The sequence below is a fragment of the Carassius gibelio genome, chromosome B1 (genome assembly GCF_023724105.1).
Source record: "Carassius gibelio isolate Cgi1373 ecotype wild population from Czech Republic chromosome B1, carGib1.2-hapl.c, whole genome shotgun sequence".
NCBI classification, from domain to species: domain Eukaryota; kingdom Metazoa; phylum Chordata; class Actinopteri; order Cypriniformes; family Cyprinidae; genus Carassius; species Carassius gibelio.
The window spans coordinates 7523795-7539054 of NC_068396.1; the positions used below are offsets into that span (position 1 = coordinate 7523795).

The window sequence follows — 15260 nt, forward strand, 5'->3', positions numbered from 1 at the left end:
CAAACCAGTCACTTTGATGTTTGATTTACTTGCACAGCTAGATTTCACCTAAAATAATGAAACATACTGTAACTGGTCATATCAAAATAACCTAAATAATCCAAGTGATACTAAAAGTATATTTCAAGGGAAATGTTGAAAAATAGAAGTAGTTGCATTTTCTAAAAATTTCTGCTTTAGAATATAAATGACTTGCTGTCTGCTAAACAACCTAATGGAAAAAATAAACCGCTTTTAATCGTACTTTTCCATGGAAATGCATACATATCAAAACAACACACATAGCAAGACAAATTAAATTTGACTATTGTGTCTGTTTTTAGCCTACAAGTGACTATACTTGCATCTATGGTTTTAGTGGACACTAATTTCACATTTTTATAATGTGAGCTCTTCCATTTTATGACAAATTCAGATCCTACCAATTGTTTGTGAGGAATGGGACTCAGCATTAGCATAATTTGACATTATTACACTATTTTGAATTCTAGCGTGGATCAAGCAAGTGTAAATTGGTTTAAATTTGCATAATGGAAGGGATGTAAATGATGTAAAACAGATCAATGTGCAAATAGATTTATTCGAAATCTACCTGTAATTACAAATGCATACCAGTGGTTTGAACCACTACAATCTAAATCACAACCCATCTACTCTGCACATTAAAATATCCTACCGTGTCTTGGGTCTGGTTGCTGTTGTCTACATTCAAGTGAGATGTTGATGCACACAGACATGGCCTTTTCCATGGAGGCTGATATGAAATATGAATATGCAAGTATTGCGTAGACATTAATGAGGTTAAAAACAACCAGCTAATTTGAATATTTCTTGAGTGTGTTAACACAAGAACGCCTGTTCGGACACAGAATGGAAATGTTTAGAGGCAGACGTGTAGCATCTGACAGACTGACCTTAAGAAAAATCCTTCTCTTTTCTAAAGCCATAGGTTCTTTATGATTTTCAAACCATGTTCGTGTGGTGAGTCTGAAACCCAGAATGTACCCTGAAAGGTTAACCTCACTTAGCATTTACTGAAAACACAGCAAAGAAAGGTGATCCAGTTAGCATTTGGTCATACAACAGTTTTATGTTTGTATTCAAATGAGAATCAAAATCACATCTGAGATGAATCCATATTTTCACATTCACTGTAAACATATACTCCCATTCACATCAAAATCAAAAAGAACAATTCTAAAAGTTTGAGACCATAGAGAAGATTAACATGCTGTTATCTTTTTTCTTTTAAATATATATACGCAATTAAATCACATTGATAAATAAATTCCACATGTATAACAATTCATAAAATGAAAAGGGACTAATAATAAAACATATTAAAACTAGGAAATTTCATACATAAATATAATATTGCAACCTGATATTGTGCATATCGCTGGAACGATCATATAATTTAAAACAACCAAAAATATTTGTGAAGTATGAGTGTGTGGTTGGATTCTACAGGAAGTGGTGTGTTTGTGTGTTCGAGGCAAACAGGAACTTTTTATATCTCTGTGGGTCTGTAATGACATCATTAGTTGGTGTGGGCTTTTACATTTTCTACACCTTCTCCGAGTCCCTTACGACCACAAAAAAGACTGTATACCTTTTTTTTCTGTCACTTCCCTGCATTTCTTTTCCTGCAGTCTTCCTCTCTATAACACAACAAATACACTTGGCACACCTTTTTCAAATATTTGGCAGTGTAGAAAACTGTAAAAATTGACTATCACTTTTTTTCGATATTCTAGACAACTATAGAAATATGCTCAAGATGATAAAATTTAGATGAATTAACACTGACACTTACTACACTGTTGTGCTGTGAGCAGACGAGTGTCTTCCTGCATCTGCGCTCTGCATGCAGGCAAGGTACAGACAGATTCAAGGGTGGGGAGGGTCAAAGACTTTTTCCATTTGGTGTCCTCAGAGACACGAACGAGACGTAGGCCTTGTGTGCATCGAGTTTTCCTTGTCTGAAATTCTCTAACGTATTTGATTTCATAGAATACACCCGAGACTAACCATACAGGTAGTGCATTTTGTCACAGTTCAGGCTGAAATAGCTAATCTCTGAACTCTGAGCAGACTTTGTGGACCGTGCTTCACCGCAGCTTTTACATCGAAATGCACTTATACATACATTTATAAGCCTTTCAAACAGTGTAACAGATGTTCTGCTACCTTTCCAAAAACTCATTCAGGTTTGGATCTGCTAAGTGATTTATTTATTTCACAGCATGTGCTTGCGTGCAAGTGCACACCTGTCAATTCTGCTATTACATTGTATGTGGTACTCAGTTTTTTTGGTCGAGAGATTCTAGTTTATACCTAATGTTTCCTTTAGTAGTTTGAGATCGTTTGTGCCTCTTGAATGTGCATGTGTATTTTTGTGTGTGTAAAAGTGCAGTATGTGGGTATATTCACTCATGTTTTTATTTACTCCATTTTTTGGTTGCTTGTGTTGCGTGAAAAAGGAAACTCTTTGGAGCTGCCCCTGTACTTCCAAGCAGCTTTTGCTGCTCTCCCTTCGCTCGAAGGCGCGAGAGCGTCCTGCCCACCATTTTTGATGTTTTCTGGAAGACACAGAGCTGCCGCTCGACTAGAGGGGAGGACCTGATGTAAAGTTGAACTCTGACTTCTGTTCTGACAGATAAGTCCAAGAAGGGAAACAAAATATATTCCAGACTTGCTTGCCTTATAGTCAAATAGCTTTACAATCCCGCCAAGTGTTCCACGGTTAAGCCATATCCTGGTGGAAATATCCATGCATGTCTTTTCATAGTCTTTCAGACCACTATACACTCTATCCATCAGACATCAGACTCGATGCTCGGCATCTTCTTGTAGACGCGCCGAGCTCCCCCAGCGCTCATTGCCCTGGGAGCGGTGTATGTGCCGAGAGGGGGAGGGGCTACATAAGGCATGACATGCTCGGAGTAATAGAGGTCAGGGGTCGGCATCCCCACGCTGAGCATATTGCCATCAGTCTGGCTTAATGTGAGTGGCACGAGCTGCTTGTAAATGTCTGTGGAGCTGCGGCCGTGAGCTAGACGCTGGTCGTCACGGAGCGTCTGGAGGAAAGGGTTTTCCGTTGGGCGTGTCGGATACATTGACTTGCTGCGTCGACCGATCCCGAGTCCGCTGATGCCAACCCCCCCGAGCGTGTGGTTTAGGTGGACCGACTGATTTTTGGGGGGTTTGTCTAGGATTAATGTCGCTGAGGGAACGTTGGCATATGGCATGTTGTCCTGCAGACTGACCCGCCGTGAGGAACTCTTTTGGGGCAGGTTCTCATACGAGTGCTGGCGGATGATTACGCCCTCATTCTGGTAGTGACTAATAAGACCGTCACCCTCTTGGTCACTCTGGGGAAGATATGCTGTAAAGGAAGCATCAGGCTGAGAGAGAAAAGGAGAGAAGGCCCTGTCAACACTTCCGCCGCCAGTGCCCCGTCCATCTGGATGGAGGAACTGATCCTCGCTGATGTCGTACAGGTTTGCAGAGTGCAGACAGGCATCGCAGCGATACTGAGGGGACCGTACAGTGTAAAGCCCAGAGTAACTGGACACTTTCGACAGGCAGCTACGACAGTGTGTCTGTCGTGGATCCTGAATACAACCAGGCCCGCCGGCGATGGTCCCCGCACCACCAGGCTTTCCATATGTGTTGTATTTTTTATCCTTCATGATGGCAGTTTGCATCACATCTGGTTCGTGAGCCTGTGAGAGCAGACTGCTGTTGAGCTGCAGGATTGGCTGCTGTTCACAGGAAGAGGATGGCCGGTGCTTGTTATCGCGGTGATCGCTGAAGATATCTGGGTAGTGCAGGCTATGCTCCTGATCAATGGAGTCAATGGTGTAAATCTGACTCCCCTGGCTGCTCTGAGAGTAGATCTGAGCGCTGTGGTTACTCTGCTGGCTGGGCTGGCTTCGCAGAGTTGAAAGCTCCACATCGCTCAGATCCCGCGGTAGGCGGTTCCGTTTCCGAAGCGTTTCTTTTAACTTGTGCTGCTTTTGCAAGTCCACCCGACCCGAGCAATCTGACATATCTGAGCGGGCGGGTGCATCTTCAGGCAGGTAGCGCTGGCTCTTCATAGGTAGGGTCTCGGTGGGCTGTGGGGTAGAAGGAGGGGAATCACCCCCAGGACCTGGGTTCTGCCGCAGAGTATCCACAGACTTCTTCCACAGAGCACGTGGCTTGGAGGCTGGAGGTCGAGCGGTCTCACCTCCGCCTCCTGAGCCACCGTTTCCAGCAACACCTGACTGAGCATCCGTCAAGCTCAGGGCACGTTGCCCTAGCAACAGAGTATTGTTAAGTGGCTCTTTGTGACGGTTGCTGAGCATGGTGCTGGTATTGCTATAGGGAGCATTTTTCTGGGCGAGGTTGTTGCCTTTTGCTCCATCCAAAATCTCCAGCAAGCCCGTAGTAGGACGGAGAGTGCTACCCATGGGCTGTTTGGGCGAGGTAACTCCAAGGGTCGTGATCTCTTTAGCCGATTTCAGAAGGTGTAACATGTTGGCCTGAGGGCTGAAGCCCAACTCTGGGGATTTCTTCATCTCAATGTGGACACCGTGAATACAACTCCAAATCCCCTATAGATGAAACGGAGACGGAAAGGTTAACAAAAGAAGTTCATAAGTGCAGGCTCACACCAAAAAGAATATATTAGCACAATATTTCTCAATTTAGTCCCGCTGTATTTTTTCTGGGGTCTGAAACTCTATAAAACCGATGAAATAAAGTAATATATCCCGCTGTGACAAACAACCGCACCCTGTAACTCATTTCTAGAAATGGTTGCTTGTGCGATTATATTCTGTTATATAAGCTCTTTCTTATTTCGCAGCAAAAAAATGTGTTTGTCAGCACATAAGCAGCAATCCCTACACTGATGAAGCTTTAAGACGACTGTGGTAAACAGCCACCATGACAAGTTAATATGTCAAGATTGAGCAGATAATGGTTGCCTTCAGAAACGGAACCTCTCTAGTTAATTTACCACAGTCTTTCTGCGACATACCCTGCTGATAGTGAAGAGAATTCCTGGCTGCCCAGAACAGAGACCAGTGAAACAGTAACGTAGCCTCCAGTAGAAGAGGTGCTCCCAGACAAAAGTAATTAGCGACAGAGCCATGGCAGCCGCGAGCATATAGAACACACCAGCCATGTTATCCACATCCAGCTGACTGCTCATCACTTCATTCTTCTCATTATGACAGATACCAGTCAGCCACTGGGCCTCCAGCTCCTCCATCTCACCTAATACACAACATCACACAGTTAATACTTATGCACAGACTCACAGAAAAAAACAGGCTCACATCCTGGCTCTGTTCCAAACGCTAGCGAGCAGTTTACCTGGGCTGCATTTTTAAGCATTTCAGGCAAGCTCCTGATGCAAAGGCTGTTAAATAGGCGGCAAAATAATGTTGCCTTGTGACAAAAATAAATATATTTTTAGCTAGTTTTTTTTTAATTCATCTAAAATAGCAGAACAGTCTAATCTAAGAGAACTACACTGAGGAAAAAAAATTAAAAAAAAAAAAATTATACTCAGAATATGTTTTGATTATTTAAATGTGAAATGGTTAAGTAGAAACACTGAGATTGTATTTTCTTGTAAAAGCACAAAATAATCTTTATTTGGAATTTTATTTTATTTATTTGCATTTACCCATCATCTTCATTATTATATATTTTTTTAATAGCGATGACAACAAATTGCATATTTGACCTCTGTCCCTGCCTTTCAGTCTCCTAAACTTTCTTCTGCTATTCAAACATTTAGTCTCTTATGTTTGCCAAGGTCGCATATACTTTATCAGAAATACATGGAAAAAATGTAGTATTGTAAAATATAATTACAATTTAAAATAACTGTTTGCTATTTTAATATATTTTAATCAGTATTTCATGTTCAAGGTCAAATCTGTTCTAATCAACTGAATGTACTTCATGATATTTATCCTGCACATCAGGGTGTGCCTTTTATCTCTATGTAGTGTGTTTCAAATGAATAATTTATGAAGCTGCATACTATATATAGAGAGCAAGAATTCACTATGGTTGGGAACAGAGGTAGTGTTTAATACAGAGGTCATGAAATAAGTGAAAAAAAAAAACAGGAAAGAGATGCAGGAAAACACTTATACCATCTCCAATGATCCCGAGGATAGCAAGGTCAACCAGCCGTTTCCAGTAGGATCCTTTCTGCAGGGCAATGCCATATCCTGTTGTGGCAAAGATGTAGCCACTGCCAATAGTTACTAGCTTACAGCCATCATCACGCCCCGCCATATAGTTGAGCACAGCCGCGTCATATATGAAAGCATCCAGTTTACTATACAAACCAACAAAGCACCATTAGTGGCTTGTGTATACAGAAATATCAACATTATGTATACCAGAAGTATTCTCGTTGACCAAGCACAGTGAATAATGTGTGTATCCCAGCCATACCCTGTCTTGAGGCTGACCAGTGCATCCTGAACTCCAGTCTGATGGTATTTCACCATGTACTGGTGCATGTCTGGATAGTTTTTCCTGATGTTTCGCTCTGTGCTCCCATTTGGCACGGTCCCGAAGCGAAAAGGTGGTGAATAGGAATAGGGACTCTGAAACTAGAAAGGATAGAAAAAAAACACACCAATTACATGAAGAACAGTGAGGGCACCTTTAAGAGATACATGGAGAGAATCAATACAAGCTCAAATACAGAAACACATCCAGGGAGAAAAACCTAGTGACTGGTGTAGTTCAGATGCTCCATCTAGTTCATTTATAATGACATACGGATGCTTTCTCAAAACCTAGTGAGCTGCCAACTAGACAGCACACTGTAAAATATGTTTTGTCAGGTTTTGCTTCATGTGGTTACATCTAAATTAACTGGTTTTATCCAAGTCAGAGAAATTATTTATTACGACTTGAATGAATCAGAATACATTAGTTTACACTACCAAAAAAATGTGTGTCATCCATAGATAAGGTAATCTCACAATGGATTTGTGCTGAGCTCAGCAACAAATAATTGCTTAAATGGCTGACAGAGCCAGAGTAAGATGATGTTTATAAATGTAGGTATATATTTATATTAAGTCGGAACTTCAATCTCAAATGTTGTATGCATATATTTTCTCAGGGGGCACCAGTGCCCTACACAAGATAAGACATGATTAAAGTAAAAAAACACATCAACTACTAGTGTATGTAGGTTCTCTACATACACTACCATTCAAAAGTTTGAGAGGTCAGTAATATATATACAGTATATATACACAGTTTAAGACATGAATACTTATAATCAGCAAAAACTTTGAAACATTGAAGACTGGTGTAACACTGCAAAAAATTCTGATTTGCCATCACAGAAATTAATCTAATTTTTAAATATAATAGAAAACAATAACAATATTTCAATTTTTTACTGTTTTTGATCAAATAAATGCAGCCTTGGTAATTAAGAGACTTATGCTTATCAAAAACATTTAAATGGAAGAATAATTATCAGACAGTATTATCTAGTCAAATATTATAGTTCCATTCTAACATACAGTTACAGGTACAGATATAAATGCAGGTTCATGTGGCAGACACACACAAAAAAATTACCTTTCTGTCACTAAGACCTGTTACTTGGTCCACAAACTCCTCTTGGATCATAAAGGCAGCCAAGTTGGCAGTGTAGCTGGCCAGGAAGATCACAGCGAAAAAGGCCCAAACAGACACAATAAATTTACTGGTAGTGCCCCTGGGGTTCTGTACTGGGACAGAGTTGTTGAAAACCAGACCCCACAGCAGCCAGACAGCCTTACCAATAGTGAAGGAGGGCCCATGAGGGTCTATAGAAATGCAAGACAAGAAAGAGGGAAAGTTAATGAGTAGGAGTTAGGAGTAAATGGGAAATCATCAGAGCTTTGTGGATCTACAGGTTTTTTAAGGTGCTTATTGTTTCCATTTTTAATGCTGGAATTTAATTTTTAAACATTTTTTCAAAGCAGATTTACTGTGGTTGAGGTTGCGTATCATACCTTTGCCCTGTGCCAGGTTTCTATTAAAACCGAGCGGACTGATGAATTCAAAGAGGAAAACAGCGATTGCTGTGACGATGAGTAACATGACGAACATCATAACCCACACTGAAGCACTGAAGGGTTCTGAGGGAGGAGAGAGAACAGAGAAAATGCATGAGGGAAGGCAGAGAGAAAAAAAATACTGGTTCCAGAGGGATATTATTTCATCTATTACCTAGAAACGCAGAGGGCGACACCGTTCCATTGCTACGTGACACCATCACACTGATGCCTGTCTCAACAAATGGGACAGAGAAGTCTATGGCCTCTGACCGCTCTTCATTTATGGTCAATGAACCCACAGCCATTATAGCCTTTTTATAGACTACCTATACAGCAGGGAAGAAAAGAAAAACACCTCAAGAAACAGAAAACACACTCATACAAACAGAAATAGACAGAAGAATATAGATAGAATATATAATGAAAGACAAGTATGGATAGATTGATAGACAGACAGGCAGACAGAGAGAGAGACAGAGATAGAAAGATAGATAGACAGACTGACAGACAGAGGTTAAATGATAGACAGCTATATAGAAAGAACAGCCATACAGACAAACCGAACGATTGATAGAATGATAAACAGAATGACAGAAAGGCAGATAGATAATAGAATGACGGAACAATAGAAAGACAAGAGAATGACTGATAGACAAACAGAACAAAAGATATACAGAAAAGACAGATGAATGACAGATAGGTAGATAGACAAAGCGATTAGATATTTTATAAGTATTAGATTTTAGTCAAAATATTTCCGTCTAATTCTAATTCCATCTCATGCATTATGAATTATCTACACTGGTAAAGAGTTGGATTCTCATGCGAAACATGGCCAAAGTTTAAAAAGCTATTTGAATGTATGAACTATATAATTCGGTGTCAAATACACTCCTTCTGGGTTTGTACAAGTTTGGGAAAGTTTTTTTCGAGCATGGCTCTTCATGTCTTCATGAAGGGAGTAATTTCTTGTATGGGCCCTTCTCCTGGAAAAGCATGTGCGCCCTTCAACTTCATCGGCAGCGCTGCATAGGACTTGCTCAAGAAACATGTCTCTAAAGGAGTGTGTTTTTAGATGTGAGGGAAAGATAACCTTGTTCAACTTCCCCAAAACCCAATGTTACGTGAACAGTGAATGCAGTTTATTTTTTCTGGGGCAGCAAAGGAGTTTCTCAAGTGTTTCACAAGTTCACGCTTACATATAATTAGCTGAGGTATGGTATGCATATTTGGCGTGCTGTCCAGGGAAGGGCTCCGAGCTTGGGAATGGCCCGAACCTAGAGTACCCCCCCCTTCCCCGTCTATTTATAAAGTGAACTCAAAGTGAGGCGATGGGGTGGAGGAGGGATGCTGATAAACCGTCAATGGATAGAGGTAAGTCAGCGATATTTATACTATGGGATTGATTACTTGATCATGGTCCACCTGTGTTGATAAGGCTAAGTATCTGACGCGCTCCTCCCGAATCTTGTTAATAAAACATCATTTATTTGTTCCTGTCATTTTGATGACAATTTTTTAATAAACGAGGCCCAGTTTGGTGCTGGATTTGCGAATGGTTTGATACTGAAAGACAGAGCAGACCTAGCGATAAAAGCTCCTGCTCATTATTCCGAACCAAAATTTGTGAAACTGCATCAAATTTCTGTGTTTTCTTGGCAGTCGGTGCACAACTTCTCGTCACTATATAGCTCCACTCACAGCATGCCTCCAGGAGCTTGGCTGTTTTTGAAGAGAATCGTAAAGCTGTATCTTTCTTTTATAAATATGATAAAACTCTGTAGATATGACGGATGCAATACTACTCTATAGGTACTCAAGATTAACATGAGATTGGGCAAAACTGTGTGTGTTATGTCCCCTTTAAGCTTAGAAACATCACCTTGTTTTGGATCCAATAAAATGTCTTCATGCATAGACTATCTTGTCTCTTCGAATTTAATCTAGATTTATTAAATCTGCCATGTGAACATATTTTCCCAAAAAAGTTCTGGGGACGAAAGCCTGATAGATTAATATAGACACACAGACAGAACAATAAATTGACAGCCATACAGCCCGGAAGAACAGACATCTGTGTGACTGCAATTTAAACTGATGATTCATTCATTAGGTTATTGAAAGTGACTTACCTCCCCCACCATGCCGTTCCACACATTATTGATCTTCTTGCCATGTTTGCCATTTGTGACCAGGTAAAGATCATAGGTGAACTTTACATTTCTGGCAATCTTCTTCAAGATGTCTATACAAAAGCCCTTGCAGCACTGCTTGATATAGGAGCCCTCCGTGGTATTACTGCAGCATATACAGGCACAGCAATATAGAAAACAGCTGATACCGAGAAAGACTGAACTCAATCTAATATGTTCTAAATTTAACACAAACAAAAGTTCATAACCACATTAGAGACTGCACAATTATTTTTGCATTCCCCAGGGAAATAAAGCTCTCATGCTAAAGCTTAAGATAGGATGTATAATACCTGCACAACCTGCAAGTTTATTCAAAACTGGTATTAATTGCGATAGTTTTTTCTTTAAAGTTAAATAAACGAAACAAAACTCACTCTTTAATGTGTTTCCTGCAAGGTACAGAGTTGCGCATACATGTTCCAGTAAGAATGTCCACATCATCCACTATAACAAAGGGTCTTTCCTCTAGAGTCACAATGCTCAAGTGGTTCTCATCAGCGTCCATGTCCCCAAATGAGTTATAACGTGGCCAAACTGGAAACTTCAACTTCAATGTGTGGTTTTCCCATCGTCCCATCTGTAGACACACACACAAACAAATATTGGCTCACAAATAAACAAGGTTTGACGGTTCTTCTGAAGTGGCGTCCATTATTATTATGAGTTTGGGGACAATAATGTGATTTTCCGCTCTTCAAAACAAAGCGAAGAAATGTGATTGGAGAGGTGTTGTATATTTTATCCAGCAAGTAAATAAGTCACATTAAAAGACTGGGACCCATAGCTGTTTTTCCTTCAGTCTTCCTTATTCTCATTCGCCCTCTTTTAGAATGTTTTAATTTCCAGATTTTAGGGGTATATACATATTATACATTAAATATATTTATATATTATATAATTGTTTATTATAAAGAGTTTAAATCTTTTGAAATTTTTGCAGGCAATTCTCAGCTGGTGGATTGTAATCTAGAAATTGTATGCAGGCCTGTTTTGATGGGGTTTAACTGACAACAAGTGGGAAAAAAAGAAAAATGCTAATAAATAAAGCACAAACCTAGCCTGCAAATGTGCACAGTCAGGACAGAAAAATAAATGTGCTTATCAAGTTTTAAAATGGAGGAGAAAATGCTTCCTATATCTTTTGTTTACGTTAAAGGCTGTCCAATCAAACTTTATCGTGTTTTGATGCAAATTCATCTGTTTCTTATAATAATATGACTAATACAAATATTATATTTGGCCTGGTATTTGTTCCATGTGTTTGGCTGATAAATCACACTTGTGCTGCTGTTTATGCATTAGCAAAATTCTCAGTTTTCCCATTCATCCTATGTCATGTTAATCATTTCACACATTGTTTGGCCTGTGGAGTTCATGCTAATATTAATGTTAATGTTACTTTTGTACAATAAGGTCCTGAAACAAAACCATTTAGGAATCACAGATTTAAATAGTCCTCTGGGGTACAAACTAATTTTAAGAAGTGCCTTAAAACTGCATGTGCACTAATTACAAAAGAAAAAAGCGGTTTAAAGTAATTTCAGATAGTACGGCAAGATATTGCTGTTGCTGCTTGAAATGCCATGTCGACTACTGCCATGTCAAATTTACACCAGGTATATGCACAGCACTCTATGCAATAGTTATGCATTCCATCAGGTGTGTGTGCTTTTCTGTTGCAGCTTGAAATGCCATGTCAGCTACCACTGTAACAACATAATGTGTCAGGTTTACCCCATGTATGTGCACTGCACTCTTCGTGCAGTAGTTATGTGTCCCGTCAAGTGTGTGTGCTCGTCTATAAGCTCCGATAACACGATCGGCTCACACTCTGTTCAAGCCCCGCTGCAGTGAGAAATGATTAGTGTCACACTTTTCACACAATCACTGCAGGGTTTTAATGTGAGTGTGTGTGTCTTCACACACACTGCAGGGGCACTGTCAAAACACACAGCATCCAACACACCTCAGAGAAATAACAAGTCATTAAAAGAATGCATGAGTGAGCAAACGATTACGAAAATGAGTGTGTGAAGCACCGAGATAGAATAGGAGAACATGTAAAGCTAATAAGAGAAAGGGAGCAAAGACAGAGAATAGATTACTGTACAAAAAAACAAGCAAATTATCATTGCTAATAGCCAAAATAGAGACCGAAATGAAAAAGGGCATTAACCAGCACAATCAAACTGGATGGAGACACATGTGCACTCTTCTTCAATTTAAAGCTTGAAGTAAATACGTTATGAAACCAATGCCCTAATAAGGGCTATTTTGACTCTTTATGACGAAGTAAACAATAGTTTAAGTCATATGTCATGTGAAAAAAAAAAACCCAGGCTGGGAAAAGGGAAGTACAAATGAAATGTTCTTCTTCTCTAATAGCAAAGCCCAGTGCATTTTCAGTCACAGTCACAAAAAGGCTCTGAGCTAGTAAACAGAATATTGATTGCTTATGGTTCTAGAATCCCTTACAGGCAGAGCTAATAGAAGAAAATGAAGATTCGGGCCGGATATAAAGATTAAAGGCTCTTACCTTCTCCCATTCTCTCTGTGTGTTCAGAACAATGACGACCAGCTTGGGATTGACTTGGTAGCCATCGTCCATGAATGAATGATCTCTACCTCCTAGACTGACACCCATCATATATCTGCAACAAACACACAGACGCACACAATATCAGGAAAGTTACGACATGATTTAAGGTTAACTTGTTGGTCTGTCTGTCTGTCCGCCATCCACCCATCCATCCATCTATCTATCTGTCATATTGTGTTTGGACAAAAGTTTTCATTGTCTATAATCATTCAAATGTAAGTGAAAATCTCTGAGGTAAACAATATAAATAACGTCTGATTGAATGCCACTAGCTGTCTTATCTATTTTCGCAATACATTAAAATGCCTTTGTAATCTTAAATGAGGTAAACATAAGTGGATCCTAGTTTTGTATTTTTTTTTTTTTGCCAAAACCCAAATTCACTGAGCCAGCAAGCACAAACACACAGTCTTGCAAATGCATTTAGACACTCAACTAATACATTTTAAATGGACAAATTATGCATAGTTTTTTTTTCATCTTTCAATGCATTAAAAGTTAAAACTTTAAATTATTTTGATGTTGAATGTTAAAAGTATTCTGAACAACAGCAACAACAGTTTAAAAAACTATATCTTCACTATTTAATATTTGGTAGATCCACCCTTTGCTGCAAAGACAATCACTTCTTAGGGTGTGTAGTAGGAGCTTCACACACTCTACAGGTGTTCATTTGCCCTTTAATTGAATTCTGGCGGATTAGCTCCAGGTTTTTCAAGGTAAGAAGATGATACTCATGTTGTTTGCAAATTTAGTTTCACATACTGATGCTGTTGGAAATTCACCTTTATGTTCTTAAATCTGTTGTTATTTTGTTATCAGTGACTGACTGACTTTGTTTGTTTGAGAAACAGGTTCTCTTGTTTTTTTTTTTCAGCGTGTTCTTCATCTTTTCTGTAGCCATACACCAGTTTACACCAAACTGTTATTCACTCATTAATATTCTCCTTCTCATGGACAGTTTTCATGGAGCTTTTTGTTAGGAGCTTGACAACAGACTCCATCCTGTTTCAAAGCCTTAATATTTTTGTTTTTAATTAATCTTTGTTGTTCGATGCTTAAAATAAGGTCACAGGTTTCACACAACATGAAGGTGAGTAAATAATGTTTGGGTTGTTTTCCTTGAAATGTTCCCAATGGGGAATATTATCTAAAAACACATTATTCTAGTTACTTCTGAAAGTGGTTTCTTTTGCTACATCAGCCTCCTATATGGCACCATGATAATGCCTGACTGCTCATTCAATTTTTTACTTTCTTCTCAACTGTTGAACTCTGTAACTCTTTCAAAGTGATCTCTGGCCTCTCTTACAAATCTGATTGTGTGTACAGAGACTTTTGAGGGATGACCTTTTCTCGATTTCGATTCACGTCTTGGGGGTTTGTGGTAGTTTCCACTTCCTCATAATTGAACCAACACCGCTGGGACATCCAAAGATTTGGACAATGTTTTGTAACCTTTCCCTAAAGAATTTGTCTAACATTATTGAGGACATATTAAGAATGCTCTTTAGTCTTTATTTTCACAGCTGTCCTTTAGATTAACAACCTGAATTATTATCCTGTAACTGTGACATTTTTGTTTATTTAGGGAAGGTTATAATGACTCACAGGTATAATGCAGCTGAACCTGTTCAGATCCTCCACCAGCATATTTTGTTTTATTTTTTGAAAGTTATCAACTGATTAAAATTTTTATAAATGTTGTGCTGTTTAAGTAATCAAATGAACTGAATTAATAGCATATTTGCTGAGAAAAGCCCCCAAATGAATTCAGGGTTTTATTGTAAACTAAAACCATGTGAATTACTGAAGATACATTTTCAGTCAAGATAAAATAAAATGGTATTGGCAACTAACTGAAATAAGCTTAAGTACTAAATGACTAAAGACTAAAAGAGAAATAAAAATAAATTTAAGCTAACTAGAAAATGCTTAAAATGTCAAAAGCACATAACTAAATTACTAAAACAAATTTAGAATTTTTTTGAAAATAATGAAAATAAAAGCAAATAAAAAATCTATTGAAATATTGATAATAATACTATATATATACTATAACTATAATAGTATATCAATAACTCTAAGTCATCTTTTTTTGTATAATTAATTACTAAATCACTATTTTATTATACATTTACTCTAAACTTCCAAACATTGTACTTTTGCCATAGGGGCCGTTCACATATCGCGTCTTTTGTGCGAGCAAGTTCGTTATTTCCATTGTAGGTGCGCGGCATGCGCGCTCATAATGGAAGCAATGCGGTGCGACGCGCCCGTTTTTTTCCAGGCGCGTCCACACCGCATAGAGTTAAAAACATCTCAACGTTTCACCGCGGGTGAAACTAACCAATCAGCTTCATCCTTTCCCGTAACAACGTT

The 15260-nt window shown here is 38.9% G+C and overlaps 1 protein-coding gene across 1 annotated transcript in view; it reads right to left on the minus strand.

Annotated features, from left to right (window-relative positions):
* Positions 1 to 345: 345 nt before the first annotated feature.
* Positions 346 to 15260, minus strand: part of grin2ab (glutamate receptor, ionotropic, N-methyl D-aspartate 2A, b) — an 85848-nt gene continuing 70933 nt past the window's right edge. Inside the window, exons 5-14 of the mRNA XM_052544770.1 lie at positions 12816 to 12930; positions 10654 to 10856; positions 10217 to 10382; positions 8257 to 8410; positions 8040 to 8165; positions 7621 to 7850; positions 6469 to 6629; positions 6162 to 6349; positions 5030 to 5268; positions 346 to 4601 (exon numbers count right to left, since the gene is read on the minus strand). Coding sequence (XP_052400730.1) covers positions 2820 to 4601; positions 5030 to 5268; positions 6162 to 6349; positions 6469 to 6629; positions 7621 to 7850; positions 8040 to 8165; positions 8257 to 8410; positions 10217 to 10382; positions 10654 to 10856; positions 12816 to 12930 — 3364 coding nt within the window. The 3' untranslated portion in view covers positions 346 to 2819. The remainder of the gene's footprint in view (positions 4602 to 5029; positions 5269 to 6161; positions 6350 to 6468; positions 6630 to 7620; positions 7851 to 8039; positions 8166 to 8256; positions 8411 to 10216; positions 10383 to 10653; positions 10857 to 12815; positions 12931 to 15260) is intronic.